Source organism: Balaenoptera borealis, assembly GCF_965194805.1.
Source record: "Balaenoptera borealis genome assembly, chromosome: 21".
In the NCBI taxonomy this organism is placed as follows: Eukaryota; Metazoa; Chordata; class Mammalia; order Artiodactyla; family Balaenopteridae; genus Balaenoptera; species Balaenoptera borealis.
Window position 1 is genome coordinate 7,305,241 of NC_138880.1, and position 16,029 is coordinate 7,321,269.

Sequence of the window (16,029 nt, forward strand, 5' to 3'; positions counted from 1 at the left end):
CCTGGGGTGGGTGTAAAGGTCGGTTTCAAGGACGCTGCGTTCAATGCTAATCGCATTTGCTACTGAGTCAGAATCACATTGAGTTATCAAGTCCAAGAACAGCCTTTTTTGTCTTCGGGATAAAAGACAAACCACTCAAATGTTACAGAATTCAGACGCCCAAGTCATTAAAGACGAGGTTGTACATAAAAGATGCAGCACCGATAATTCAAAACAGACAAGAAGAATGTGCTCTAGGAATAATTCTTCTACAAGTCATAATATCTGGCACAAAACATAAATAAAGCCCTACTTTCCTCCTTCAGTGCCTGCCGTGAAGGAGTCGCGGAGCACACTTGTTATCTGCCAGGAACAGCGAGTCATGGGGAGGCCTTCAGCTAAAAAAATACTCCTCCTGTATTTTTAACAAGACCGAGACTGTGAACACAAGAAATTCCCCAGCAGACCGCAATAGTACCAACAATTCAAAAGTATTTGCAACGTGATTATCCAACATACTGAAATATGAAGCTCCATGTTGTTTCTCTATAGCTAGAAAACCTACACAAAAATAGTGTTTTTGCTCTTTGCTCCACCTGCTGTTTTTAATCATTATCTTGGAAAAATCAGTCTCTCATCAAGCTCCATAGATCTCCTAATGGACCTGCAGTCTTAAATCTATGCTGTATGATAGGATTCTTCCATGATAATCTGTTCATTCGCCAGCGACAGCTTATGTTTTCCTCTCTTTTCCCTAAACATATATGATTCTGCTCACATGGGATGCCTTCTCACCTGCTAAAAGATCACCCACATTTCTAGTTCCAACTCCAGTCCTTTTCTTTGGTGAAGTCTTCCCCAACCAACATAATCAGAAGTGACCTGTCCCTCCTCTCAGGTCACACAGCAAGAACTTCTGTCCCATTTATTTGGTCTAGAATTACACCAGGTTATTTTCCCTTGGAGGCTCATAGCCTGGTAAGGGTAATAAGAATTGCAGGCTCTACATACCGAACCCAGCTCAAACCCAGGTTGCATTCTCAGAACTGACTTGTAAATTTTGTTATTACAGCTATTATGATGGATGATCTCCTGGCCAACTCCTAAAAGTATATCTAAACCATAAAATATCTGAGGTATAGTAGAGCACCCTTTGCAGAATTATTTTTCTGAGAAAATGCATTTCTACTTCTACACTGCCAACATCAGTTGATCAAAACTGTTTAGGTGACCAAAAATGCTTAAATGGTTGTTGATGATGAAATATTCTATTAGGTTCCACAGAATGGTATGTGGCTTCCTCAGGAATCCATAGGACTGACCCTCACCCTATGACTTCCAAATCTCCACTCAGCAACTTCTGTAAAATATCACATGAACTTCAAATGCTCCATGGTTTCCATCAACCGAGAAAATACGTATCAGATGGGGGATGGGGGGAGCCAGGTATTGATTCTATAGTGGTCCACAGCACTGTCTTACCTCAGCTTCCTAGATATGCCCATGAAAAGGCCTTGGGCTTAATTTAATCCATGAAATGGAGCCAATGTGTTGCTTTGTTTTGGCTGAATTCATAAAAGCACAAAAGTTTAAAATTAAGATAACACCATTTGGCCTTTTTTGCATCTGCTCTTGTACTGCTCATGTACAAAAGCATTCATTCCAGAAGGTGTTTAAAGATAAAGCAGAAGGAAAAACTCTAGTTCATGAATGGGTGGTTTTGATCTGAAACATAGTCAATAAAAATATGGCAATCACAAATACTTTGAAAGAAAGGAGATGGCAAAAATTACTTTTCTGTTCATTTCCTTTTCCTTCTATTCCTTTTGGAGGATCCTAGAATTGTCCTTAGTAAGCAAAGCAATAGGAAGAATCATCCCAGTTTATGAAAACACAGTCCTTTCTCTGAAAGCCCAGTTCTGTGGCAGAAATCAGAAGAGTTTCTCTTACCTCTTAATTCCCCCGTATCCAGAGTTGTCCCAAGCTGTTCTAACAAAGCAACTCTTGCTGCATTCTTTTTGTGTTTCTTGCCATCATAATGCTGCTGGGCCATCAGAGGATTGTTAAACCAGGCTGCACAGAGCCCACAGTATCTGTCTGAATCTCTTCTTTGATAGGGAGATGAGACCACTGGAGCAGTGTCCACCCTCGGAGGTTTAAGTGAGCTCAGAGGCGTTGCTGGGGAGAAAAACAACCAGAGAGAACCACAAGCCACATTAGTCCCTTCCTGAGTGAACGTGTCCTCAACAGCTGAAGATGAAAGGGTCTCCCGTTGATTCTAGAGCTCAAAAATCCAAGAATTTACTGAGATTGGGAAAAATGATCTTTGCCAGCCTTTGTTTTTGAAGTTGGGCTACAATTAAAAATTCCTAACTTATTGCGATCAAAGTTTGCAATTTGTTATGGTTCCATCTGATAGGTCAGGAGACCATCCTTTAGGAGGAAAGAAAGGTTTTTAAAAATAAAATCTCGGAGGTAAGGGAGTGATTTATTAATCAAAGCCAAAACTTGAAGTAAACATTGAACAATCACGACTTGAAAGATTCTGAATGAATTAATTAAACATCTGTGTGCTATAGATGGAAATAACTAGTAAGTAAAGGATTTGCCAAAGTGATAGAAGCAGATCTGTCAGTTGCATGGATTGTACCAATTGACGAAATCATGCTAATTTTATTGTCAGTTATTTCTGTTTATTGTGAGAGGTTATTTTCAACCCATACCTGCTAAAATTGACATTGAAAATACAATATTTTTTTAAAAGACCAAAAGACAAACACTATAGAGCAGATGTTGCTTATCTAAATGAAAAAGACATACTATCACTATTTTGAGATTGCACAGCCTCAGCTATTAACACATTCCATTGTGAGCTTACAGTTATTTTGGGTCCAGGAAAAAAAAGAGAATCTAACTTGGAAGAGTTTACTAACAGAAAACAAAAATAACTTTTTTAATGCATTACAACATACAAGTTGCTTTCATCTTTTCAATAACTATGAGTTGGATTACTATCCTGTTTCTCAGATGATGGACTTCAGAGATGCCAAAGTTTTACTGAAGGTAAGGTAACTAGTTACGGTAAAGGCAGGACTCCAAGCAAATCCTTAATTTCCAAGACCAATATTCCTTTCAATACCCCTAAGAACTCTTTTCATACTTCTTAATAAGCAAAGGGATTTTTTTCTAGACCTCGGTTATCTTTGTATTTTATATGGGACATAATTTAATTTTAGAAAAAAATTCTGCTCCAAATCTTTTGGAGAAGAAAACAAATTTAAATTCTCACATGGCCCGTTAGTCATCATGCAATATAGCAATGCCTTCTGTTTTTTCTTTGCCTCTGTGATGTGGAATGCAGCTGGCAAGACTATGAAAATTAGGGTTATTCCAAGGAAAAGGTGAGATCTGGAACCTCAATAACAAATTAATGAACCATCTGATCAACTCACTAAGCTTTCAAATCACTTTTATGTGGATTTTATTTTTAGATTAAATAACTGATATACCCACAGCCAACACAATACTCCATGGTGAAAAGCTGAAAGCCTTCCCACTAAAATCTGGAGCAAGACAAGGATGCCCACTCTCACTGCTTCTATTTAATATGGTATTGGAAGTCCTAGACACAGCAATTAGACAAGAAAAAGAAATAGAAGGTATCCAAATTGTAAGGGAAGAGGTAAAACTGTCACTATTTGCAGATGACATGATACTCTATATAGAGAACCCTAAAGTTTCCACCCCAAAACTATTAGAACTAATAAATGAATTCAGCAAGGTTGCAGGATACAAAATTAATATACAGAAATCTGTTGCATTTCTGTACACCAATAATGAAATATCAAAAAGAAAAGTAAAAAAAAAAAAAATTAAAATCACATCAAAAAAATACTTGGGAATAAACTTAACCAAGGAAGTGAAAGACCAATATGCTGAAAACAATAAGACATTAATGAAGGAAGTCGAAGATGATTTAAAGAAATGGAAAGATATCCCATGTTTTTGGCTTAGGAGAGTCAATATTATTAAAATGGCCATACTGCTGAAAACAATCTACAGATTTAATGCAATCTCTATCAAAATACCCAGGACATTTTTCACTGAACTTGAGCAAATAATCGTAAAATTTATATGGAAGCACAAAAGACCCCAAATTGCCAAAGCAATTCTGAGAAAAAAGAACAAAGCTGGAGGTATAACCCTCCCAGACTTCAGACTACACTACAAAGCTACAGTAATCAAAAGTGCATGGTATTAGAACAAAAACAGACATGAAGATCAGTGGAACAGAATAGAGAGACCAGAAATAAACCCACACACTTACGGCCAATTAATCTATGACAGAGAAGGCAAGAATATACAATGGAGAAAAGACAGTCTCTTCAGCACGTAGTTTGGGAAAGCTGGACAGCTACATGTAAAACAATGAAAATTAGAATATTCACTCATACCATATGTAAAAATGCACTCAAAATGGTTTAAAGGCCTAAATGTAAGACATGAAACCAAACAACTCCTAGAAGAGAACATAGATGAAACACTCTTTGACATAAGTTGTAGCAATATTTTCTTGGATCAGTCTCCCAAAGCAGAAGAAATAAAAGCAAAAATAAACAAAGGGTACCTAATTAAAAGTTTTGCACTGCAAAGGAAACCATCAACAAAATGAAAAGACAACCTATGGGATGGGAGAAAATATTTGCAAATGATGCGACCAATAAGAAGTGATTATCTGAAATATACAAACAGCTGATACAACTCAATATCAAAAAAAAAAAAAGCCCAATCAAAAAATGGGCAGAAGACTTAAATAGACATTTTAGAGAAGACATACAGATGGCCAACAGGCACACGAAAAGATGCTCAACGTCACTGATTATTAGAGAAATGCAAATCAAAACCAGAATGAGGTATCACCTCACACCTGTCAGAATGGCCATCATCAACAAATGTTGGAGAAAAGGGAAGCTCGTACCCTGTTGGTGGAATGTAAATTTGTGTAGCTACTATGGAAAACATATGGAGTTCCTTAAAAAACTAAAAATAGAGCTGCTATATGATCCAGCAATTCCACTCTGGGTGTATATCCAGAAAAAACAAAAATCACTACATCAAATAGATACATGCACCCCTGTGTTCACAGCAGCATTATTTACATGAACACAACTCAATATATATATATATATATATATACACACACACACACACACATACACACATATAAACACACACATCGCCATGTGATGATAAATCTAAAACTGGGGCTGTACCATCCTGGCAGCCACCCAGAATCATTCTGCTATGACTTAGAAATGCTAATAAAAGCTACAAATATGCAGTTGACCTGTAATGTGAAAGGACTTCTATTTACTTTTCTGAAGGAAATTGAATCTTTCTTCCAAAGTTTCCTGCATCTTTATCAATTTCTGAGGATTTATAGCCATCTATTGTTTTTGATAGAAATGGAAAACATATAAAATATTTGCAGTCTGAATGAATGTTGACTCTTGAAGCATAATTTACCTTTCTCTAAACTGGGCCCTAAAAAACATTTCAGAGTTGATTTCATCAATTGATACCTTATACATCATATTCTGGCAGGAGCAATACACTATAGAATATTCATCAGATAAGATAATCTTATCTTGCACATAAGAAAGTAGTTTGATGCTGCATTTGCATGGTAGCTTTTCCTCTTTAATAATCCTACTATCCTGGTGCAGCACCAAAGTTTAATTTCTCTTATGCTTTTGTTTCCAACTGTCTTCAGTTGAAAATATAAAACCCAGTTTATATTTCCTATAAAGGCAAACAAAGGTAGTAGTATAAAGGGAATGGAAATAGCTTTGAATCAAAATTGAAAATCAAGGTTGGGTTGGACCCTACCACCCCTGAACTGTGTGACCTTTGGCAAATCTCTGATGCCTCTGGTTTCCACAAGGTTATCTTTATACATTTCAGAGAGTACAAATTATGCATCTCATTCTGGAAACCTTACTTTCAAACAGGAAACCATTTACTCTGATTCACTGAATATAGCATCCAAATCCTCACTGCAGCTATTGACAGGGTACCAACGATCCCAGTGGGCCTGGGACCAAGAGGGTTCCCGGGACATGAGATTTTCAGTGTTAAAACGGGAAAGTTCTGGGCAAACTGGGATGAGTTGGTCACCCTAACCTCTGGGATCAGACCTGATTTAACATCCCACTGGAGAAAAGAATTAGGAAAAAGTTTGGAAATAACTATTCAGGAGACCAGAGCAGGTTCTCTTTCAACCAAGCAGACAGGATCCACTGATAGATCTCAGAGGTTTACTTGTTAGGGCAACAAGTGGGTGTCCTTTGCCAGAGAAGGGGATACCACAACCTCCGGGAAATGGTGTTCTCACTTGCCTGTCTGCTTTCCAGTCCACAGTTACAGGGCGCCCTTCAACTCTCACACCTCCACAAGTGAGACTTGCAATAGTATCTTCTGTCTCCTACACTTTCTCTCTCTCTCTCCTTTCTTCTTTGTTCCTCCTTTTCTCTCCCCCTCTTTCATTCATTCTTACAAAGGATCTGGGGGCTTTCAAAATAATCCCATAAATGGACTCATTTTAAAATGAGTGGTTTTCTACTAATTCAAAAAGATACATGTATCCCAATGTTCATAGCAGCATTATTTACAGTTGACAAGATATGGAAGCAACCTAAGTGTCCATCAGCAGATGAACAGATAAAGAAGATGTGGTATACATACATATATACATGTATATATGTGTGTGTGTATATATATGTATACACACACACACACACACACACACACACACACACACACGGTGGAATACTACTCAGCCATCAAAAAAGAACAGAATTTTGTCATTTGCAGCAACATGGATAGACTTGGAAGGCATTATACTAGGTGAAATAAGTCAGACAGAGAAAGACAAATACCGTATGGTATCACTTATATGTGGAATCTAAAAAATAAAACAAACTAGTTAATATAACAAAAAAGAAGCAGACTCACAGATATAGAGAGCAAACTAGTGGTTTCCAGTGGGGAGGGGGGAGGTGCATTATGGGGGGGAGGGTGTGCAAGTTACAAACTATTGGATGTAAGAAAGGCTCAAGCATGTATTATACAACACGGGGAAAATAGCCAATATTTAGGAATAACTAAATGGAAACTAACCTTTAAAAACTGTATAGGGCTTCCCTGGTGGCGCAGTGGTTGAGAGTCTGCCTGCCAATGCAGAGGATACGGGTTCGAGCCCTGGTCTGGGAGGATCCCACATGCCGCGGAGCAACTGGGCCCGTGAGCCACAATTACTGAGCCTGCGCGTCTGGAGCCTGTGCTCCGCAACAAGAGAGGCCACGATAATGAGAGGCCCGCGCACTGCGATGAAGAGTGGCCCCCACTTGCCGCAGCTGGAGAAAGCCCTCGCACAGAAACGAAGACCCAACACGGCCATAAAAATAAATAAATAAACCCAAAAGTTAAAAAAAAAAAAAAAAAAAAAACTGTATAAAAATAAAACATTAAAAAAATAAAAGTCCATAACACATTCAAAAAAAAGCATGTGTTTTTCTCACCTAAGGGTTCTTATCTACATTACTAATTCTTCCAAGTTTTGTGATATCATGCAGTTTATTCTATTACATCTGTTCCATGTATTTTTTAAAATTTGAGTTGCCCCCAAATTCAGTTTGACCAATGGGGCAGCTTGAAGCTCAGGGAGATAAATCAACCAGCGTAGGGCCCCTAATTAATAAACAGCAAAGACCAGACCTTCTGACTTGAGGCCCAGCACCATATTTCAATGTCAGCTAGTTCCCAGTGATGCCAAGGGAGCAACAGGCCAAATAAACAAGCAAATTAACCACAGAGTCAGGACACACTTCCTAGGTTTCAGCATCTGTTCTCAGTAGGGATTCTTTGGAAATATGCATGTTCTCTAAAATAATTTTTCTGATTTCCAGTCCCTATGATAAACTGCCTTTCTGTTTTTTCTTCCTATCCTAAATCAAATTAAAGACAGGAGGAATTGTTCAGCAAGTATCACTGTTTTTTGCAAATGCAGTTGACACTTCAATGTGACTAGACCATTCAGTGCCTGGCTGAGGAGCGGCTGTCACCACACATTGACTCAGCTCAGCCTCCAAACAGTCGAGCCTCTTCTGCAGGTAAATGCCTCAACTGTGCAAACTGTGCAAAGTTAGAGCTCAAAACGTACACTTCCTCTGTACTTCTCACAGAGGAGAGTGCCTCTTGTGTAGATGATAAACGCTCAATGAACATGTGATGAATAAATGAAGAAAAGAGCTAGTAAATTTCAGTTAATATCAACTCAGGGGATTTTCATGTTTTAATAAATGGCTTGTGACAGCTGAATTTAAAATCTTTGATGGTGTGATTAAACTTACTTCATAGGATTAAAAACAAGTTAGATGTTCACAAGTGGGGATGAATTAAATAAACTGTGGATCTCTATACTCTGAAATTTAGTGACCTGGAGAAACATTCAGGATATAATATAAATTAAAAGATGGAGGTTACATGTGGGATGTAAACCAAATTACTTATTAAATTATACACATAGACATATAAAACTATATATGAAGGCTAGAAGACTATAAATAAAAATCTTAGCAGTGGTTATTTTTAAGTTGTGGATGATGAGTGATGTGGTTTATACTCATACAACCCTTGATGCAGGGGAAAAACATTTTTATTTTTCATCTTACATAGAGGTCACGTTTCATGCGAACTTCTTTTAGTGCAAAGTCTAGAAAACACTGCTTAAGGGACTTTTGGTGCCACAACAAGGTCTCAGATTAAACCTCACAAGATTTTCTTTGCACTGATTTATTTATTAATTTATTTTTGATGGGGGTGGGATAGGTTGGGAGAAAGCTGACTCAGTCAGAATATCATATAAAAGCTCCAGCTTCTCCTATTTCTCCAAAAGATATGGGGCAACTCCATTCCCACCACAGCCGACCCTGAAATGGCTCTAAAGATTTAGGTAAAAGGAAGTATCTCTCTTCCTTCTCATCTGATATGTTTGGAAGTGAATACTGCTACCTGAAGCTGCAAGATAGGAAAATCCAGGTGCTATTTCTTCGATGCCAGGAAGGAAATTAAAGAACACTGTCAAATATCCCAAGTTCCAAAGTATGTACCATTAAACACTTCCTGAGAATAAACAAAGATGAGGGTGACTTACCAGAACCATCATTCCAATTCAATTTTGTATCAACAGTCTAAGTATAATCAGCCTATTAGTGAGAATTGCTTCCTCACCCATACTGCATTCATAGATCATCAGTCTTCATTAATACCCTATTCATAGATTATTGATTTTCATTAATATAGAATAATTCCCTCTGGTTCAGTCACTGATTAGGTTCTAAATACCTTAAGTACGCCTGTTTTCTGCAGAATCCTAATCTTTGAGAATAAGCCATTAAATAGAACTTGAGAGGAGATCAAAGCCCTTTTATAACTTTCTCATGTTGTTTGACAAAAGAATCCTAAGGCTGTGGTACTCCACATTCTTTTACGCATTGGAAACAGGAGGACAGAACGTAAGTTTCAGGAGGATAGAATCTTTATCAATTTTGTCCGCTGACGTATCCCAGGTGCCCAGAACCAGTGCGTGTTAAATCAAGGCTTGTGGAATAAGAGGACTCGTTTTTTTCTCCATCAAGCTATCTATGTAAGAGAAGGAATCATGGTTTTACCTTAGGACATTCTGCTAAGATGATGTGATAGCATCCTCTCTGTCCAGACTGATCTTAAAAAGCCCTGCTGCGTTGTGGGTACAATACACTCACGGCATTCGGTTTTCAAACACTATTCAGTTAAGGTGCTTTATTCCCTCTGAGTTCAGTCTCACAATCTTCGGTTATCACCTCTGTTCTCAAACTCTGTGCAGAGGTGCCCTGGATGATGCAGTGAACACACAGAAGAGCCCATACGATCTTTTAAAATCCTGAGAAAGCATAGCGAATCCATCAGACCCCGTGGGAACCGCTATCTCCAGGTAATTCACAGTTTCAGCATGAGATGCTACAGTCCTTTCAGTGAGCTCATATTCCCGTGAAGCTGGACTTCCAGAGGCTGCTGTATATCTCCAATCCATCCAACCAATCAATGAGGAACAGGAAATGAAGTTGATAAAGTCCAGTGTAATTTAAAGATTTGAGAAGTTACGCAGTGCCCAACAGGCAAACCCATCCATTAGTCAGTGTGGTTATTTAAGGATAAAGTACAAAATTAAGACTTCTTTCAATGCACGTGCATTATTATTTTTTTTTATAAATTTATTTATTTTATTTATTTATTTTTGGCTGCGTTGGGTCTTCGTTGCTGCAGGCGGGCTTTCTCTAGTTGTGGCGAGTCGGGACCACTCCTCGTTGCGGTGCGTGGGCTCCTCACTGCGGTGGCTTCTCCTGCTGCAGAGCATGGACTCTAGGCGAGCGGGCCTCAGTAGTTGTGGCTCACAGGCTCAGTAGTTGTGGTGCACGGGCCTAGTTGCTCTGCGGCATGTGGGACCTTCGCGGACCAGGGCTCGAACCAGTGTACCCCGCATTGGCAGGCTGATTCTTAACCACTGCGCCACCAGGCAAGTCCCGACGGGCATTATTTTTGCACACGGCTGCTAAGTCATTAGGACATAAATACTCATTAAGTTGTTTGGACATGAAGAGTTATGACATCCTACTGTATACTTTGCTTATTGCTTGAGCAAGAATTAATGACCTGCTAATTGGGCACTGCTCGAAGTGCCTCTCCTCACAAATCTCAGGTGAGAGGCAGAAAGTCAGCTTCCCGGAGAGAGACTCGACTCACTGCCACCCCCATGCCTGCCCCCAGCAGGTGCCATCCTTAGAGTGGTGAGAGGGAGAGCATCCCCCAGACCACAGCCAGTATTGTTAGAGGGCGAGGGAGGGCCGATGAGCTGACCCCTGGGAACGGATACTAACTCCTGCACTTTTCATTCTGCCATCGTTCTCCGGCGTCACCTAATCCATACGCCATGCTCAGGGATGGGAATGATTTACTTATCCAGCGGCATCAGCTATTCAACCAGGGAGCCAGCTTCCTGGATCGTTTCTTATAGCCTATGAATATTTACAGAGGATTCAAAGATGAGAAAAGTGATCAGTGCCAGAAGCACAGCGGAGATAAAGTGCAAGCTAAGTTTGGAGGAAGACAGAGAGAAAGAGGGTGGCCTTTTGGCCTGGGCTGGAGGGAAGCTGAAACTTGAGAAGTAATTTTAGGGAAGTTAGCGCTGATACTGTCCCCTGAGTAGAACACGTGCATCTACACTTTTCTTCTTTACCCTTAGGCAGCATCCCTCGCGGCCCCAAAGCGATCTCCTGGCTTCTCCATCCAGCCTCAGCTTTGAGTTACCTTAAGCCCACATCCCTAAAAGTAACATTGACCTCAATAACCCAGAGTTTGCAAGTTACGAAAATTGCCTCTATTTTGTATTTAAAACTATGAATATTAGCTCTGCATCTATCTTGCCTGTATCTATTTGGTTAATCCAAATAATCTAGAAATAAAGTATTTTGCATTAACTGCCACTTAGAAACTGCTAAGTCTGAAGATTTGGTGCTCTTCAGAGTCAGCTCTATAAACCTCAAAGCAACCCGAGAACTTCCAGAGGTCAGACTGTGACACAGACGGGGTTACCCGGCCCCATCATGCGAGCTGCCCCCTAATACCTGGATCAAGAGAATCCAGAATATTAAAGCAAGAAGGTTCTCCAGCCCCAAAGAGTTTAAGGACCTCACGGCCTTACACCACTGCTTCTGATCTTGAGCAGTGAGGTTGCTGGGTAGAGGATGATTGTACATAAGGAAGGGGTTTTAGGCTAGATAAGACTTTGAAGATAAATGCTAGAAAATCATTAGGCAATCCAGTTCCTGTGGAAACAGAAGCCTACTCAGAGCCCGAATTGTTTAGACGTATCATCCATAATCATTCCTTTAACTATGGTTTTGACCATAAATTGCACAGTGCATTGCCAGGCAGACACAGCCAAAAGGGAGTGTGTAAGAGAGAACAGAAAAGCTCTCAGCTGAAGAATTTTTAGGACAAGAGTGCCATTAACAGCCAAGGAGTGTGAAGCGTCTTAACACTTGCTACCCTGAGTGTGCTCCAAGGACCGAGAGTATCAACATCGCCTGGCAGTTTACTGGAGATGCAAGTCTCAGGTCCAGTCCTGGACCACTGGATGAGAACCTACATTTATGAGAGCTTCAGATGACTCATATGCAGATCAAATTTGGAAAGCACTGAATTAGGATTCAGTGGTTCCCATCCCTGGCTAAGGGTTAGAATCACCTGGGAGGAGTTGAATACTTATGGACTCTAGGCCACAACCCAGACCAATTAAATCAGGATCCCTTGGCTCAGGGATAAGCATCAGTAGCATCAGTAGCACTTTTGCAAGGTGCTTCTAGTGTGCGGCCAGGGCTGGGAACCATGGGGCTGAAGGAACACCCTCTGGCTTGGACCCCACATTCACCTTGACCTTCCCAAGCATCTGTGATTCCTTGTCTCATCCATTCGACTATAACTGGCACCGTCTTCCCCATGAGACGTACAGCACCACTCCGGCCCTCTTGGAATGGAAACATCTTTCATTTCAAGTGGCATCTTGTACAATGACGTGTAGAATTTAGAACTTGGAGCCTAGGCAGAGTCTTGCCGGGTTAGCACGAGGTCTCCCAGAGCACGTTTCCAACCCCCTCCTGTCAGAAGGAAGGTGTAACAGGCTCTAGACACATTTTTGGCTGTTTTCCTGCAGATGTTAGTTTTTAAATAAACTTCCTTTTTCCCTCCTTATTCCAATTGACAGCTTTCTTATTTAATAAATACTAAAATTGTTTTAGGTCTATGGCCATACCACCCTGAATGTACCCGATCTCATCTGATCTCGGACGCTAAGCAGGGTTGGGCCTGGTTAGTACTTGGATGGGAGACCGCCTGGGAATACCGGCTGCAGTAGGCTTTAAAAAAATAAAAAGTAAAAAATAAATTAAAAAATGTAGAACTATTTTATTATGTTGCATTAATTCTACAGAAGATTTCTTAAAAAAAAAATCAAAAGAGACAATGGGAATAAAAAAAATAACATGGTTTTTAAATGAAATCCAACCACAACTCAGGGTGGGGTTTCTAATTAGACAATAAAATGGGGCTAATTGTTCAACCTCATATCGTTGCTGTGAGGATTCAAAGTACCTGCTTGGTTGGTGAATGTTAGTTCCCAAGCATCCTGGCCACAGAGGAAACTATGACTGGAACTCAGATCTCCTAACTCCGGCTCCATGTTTTTTCCACTGCCCCACACTGACTTTATTATTATTTTTTTTTTACATCTTTATTGGAGTATAATTGCTTTACAATGGTGTGTTAGTTTCTGCTGTACAACAAAGTGAATCAGCTATATGTATACATATATCCCCGTATCCCCTCCCTCTTGAGCCTCCCTCCCACCCTCCCCATCCCACCCCTCTAGGTGGTCACAGAGCATCGAGCTGAGCTCCCTGCTGCGCTGATTTTAGTTCTGCCACAAGTGGGCCCAGAGGCTGGCCCAGCAAAGACTGGGAACGCGGTGAGCACGAGGGAGGGCAGTGTTGGGTGAGAATAAGCTGACGTAGTGGTGATGAAACGTTCAGGGAGCTTGCTGTAAGTGGCTGGTTACCAAAGTAAACGGCACACGTTGTAGAATGATACATAAGAGCCAGAGAGCTGGCCCTCGGAAGAACGGCGCATCAGTAACGGTTAAAGGATTCGGAATGGCTGAACCAGAAGAAAGGAGGCTGCAGACTTATACATCTTGAGACTCATGGAGGACTATGGCATCTGGACCAACGGCCAGCTGTTTTCCAAAGCTGCTCAGAGAGGGAAAGAGATTGAGTCTGGAACAGTAGGCCTTTGGAAGACAGGTAGCTTAAGGGACTTCATGCCTGATGTGAAGCAGGCTTCCTGGCCCTGGGATGGGGACCTGAGGGAGGTTTACAGAATGTGAGCATTATTAATACCCAGTGGTGGAGGGGAAGAGTGTTTAAATCACACCAGATACTGGGACTTAGAATGAAATGGAACTTTACTGGAAACAGATAGATAAGATGCTAAGTCCAGATTCTGTGAATTCCTAGATATAACTAGTCTCTGGATGAAACATAACATTTTTTTTCCAAAAAGCAAAATTCTTGAATATTAAATCATCAGGGTTAAACAGATATATGGACATCTTTCTTTCTGACTTATTTTGACTAAAAATCCCCTCTCCTTGGTATTAAGAAAGATCAAGGAAAACATTGCCAGAGTTAGTTTTCGCCTCCCTCGCCCATCAGCATTCTTGATCTATTAGTTCTACTATCTGAAAATGAAAATTCAAGTATTAATATTTCACCCGCTCTATTGACTGAAAAGCAAAATGAAGATGTCATGATTGGCACTTTGCACTAATCGAGATGTAAGTACAGTGAGAATTTGTGAGGAGGCCTTTAACCCCAGACTCCTGCTGCCCGGGTAACTGATTCCAGCAGGTGGGACAGAGTGGCCATCATGCCTTCCAGTGACCAAGGGCTCCTGGCTTCCAAAGACCTTTGTATCTTTCGGTTTTGAGGGCTGCACCTGGAACTCCCAGGTGGTGTCTTTAGCCAGTATCATTAACTATAAGAGTGGCTGCAACTCCCCCCCCTTTCAAGAGGACAACATCCTCTTGAAAACCTAGATGGATTTTCTATTAAAGCCATAAACTAGTGTGTGCCCACCAGACAAGTGAAGAGAGTCACTTAGCAGGAAATCCTACACAGGAGAAGCAACTTCTCTGGAGGCTGATCATACAGTAAGAAAGCATGAAATGTCATCTTTCTGTTTTCAGGCAGGGAAACTTGCTTGGTGTCTGGATCACATGACACTTTATCATGCAGGATAACCCCTTGAGAAACTGCCTATTTTCCTATAGACTCACTTCATGAAGAGGAAAGGTGCTTTTCTATCGCATTCCAACATGAGAGCCTTGAAGCTGCGGTTTTCCTCACCCCCACGAGAGAAGGAACCCATGCATTTGTTCTGGGCTGGCTGAGAGGCAAAGGGATCTGAGTGTCAGAGGCGTGTGACTGATGTCAGGAAAGGGATTGCTAGGGACTAGGAAAAAAGAGGATTGTACGTATGGATAGAGACCTGGGTGTCCAAGGTGGCAGGATGTCCCGGGAATGTCTATAATGGGACCACGGCCTTCTCTTTGAAAGCCTAGCTTGGCACAGAGGGGATGAAACCACCAAGGAAAGTCACTGACCTGGAGGAATATGCCAGGCTGCACAGGCAGAGAGGAAAGTGAGACCCACTTCTGAGGAAGTCCTGGGTCTTCACCTTGAACCTGTGGAAGCCCAGCACCCAGCAGCCTCCTGGGTGATCAGAAAGTAGCCAGAGCCCACAGGCTGAGGGACCGCTTTGAGGGCACCCACATGCTTCTAGGCCCCTGTGTGGCCCTGAAGATGGAGAGGGTACCCCAAGGAATGACCAAGACTGGCCTTCTCACCAAGCTTCAAGGCTAGAGGACAGAAGTCTTGTAAATTGATTTTTTAAATATAAAGAAATTTAATATTTGTGGCACTCAAGTATTATCCAGTAATTCACACTTACTGCATCTGATTACTGAAGAAACCAAACTGAGTGTTAAGCAAGACTTTTAAGGCTGATGTTTAAAATACATAGATGTTTCAGAGGATGAGAATACAGTCTGGGACATTTACTACCAATTATTTCAGGTGGAATGCTTACTCTACAAGTGCCTTCTCGATTTCATAAACTAGACGGTTTTAGGGTTCTTGTCTTTAGTCAATAATTTAAGAGTTGTTGCCAGAAAATCTCTCACTCACAGTTTTCTGAATCATAATGCATTCTGTGTGGATGCCGAGTCCTGCCCATGCCTCTTATTGACAGCTTCAGAGTAAGCACAGGAAGTTGATTGTTTTACTGGTCTACTGTATTCCTTCCTAAAAATGTGTCAAAGAACACTTTCTGGAATAA

The 16,029-nt window shown here is 40.8% G+C and overlaps 1 protein-coding gene across 3 annotated transcripts in view; it reads right to left on the bottom strand.

Moving 5' to 3' along the window:
* Positions 1-16,029, bottom strand: part of ZMAT4 (zinc finger matrin-type 4) — a 422,482-nt gene that overhangs the window by 202,750 nt on the left and 203,703 nt on the right. For all 3 annotated transcript variants that reach the window (XR_014239095.1, XM_082375085.1, XM_082375084.1), the window contains exon 5: positions 1,930-2,157. Coding sequence is in view for 2 of the 3 variants with exons in the window: in XM_082375085.1 (XP_082231211.1) it covers positions 1,930-2,157 (228 nt within the window). In the remaining variant the exon portion in view is untranslated. The remainder of the gene's footprint in view (positions 1-1,929; positions 2,158-16,029) is intronic.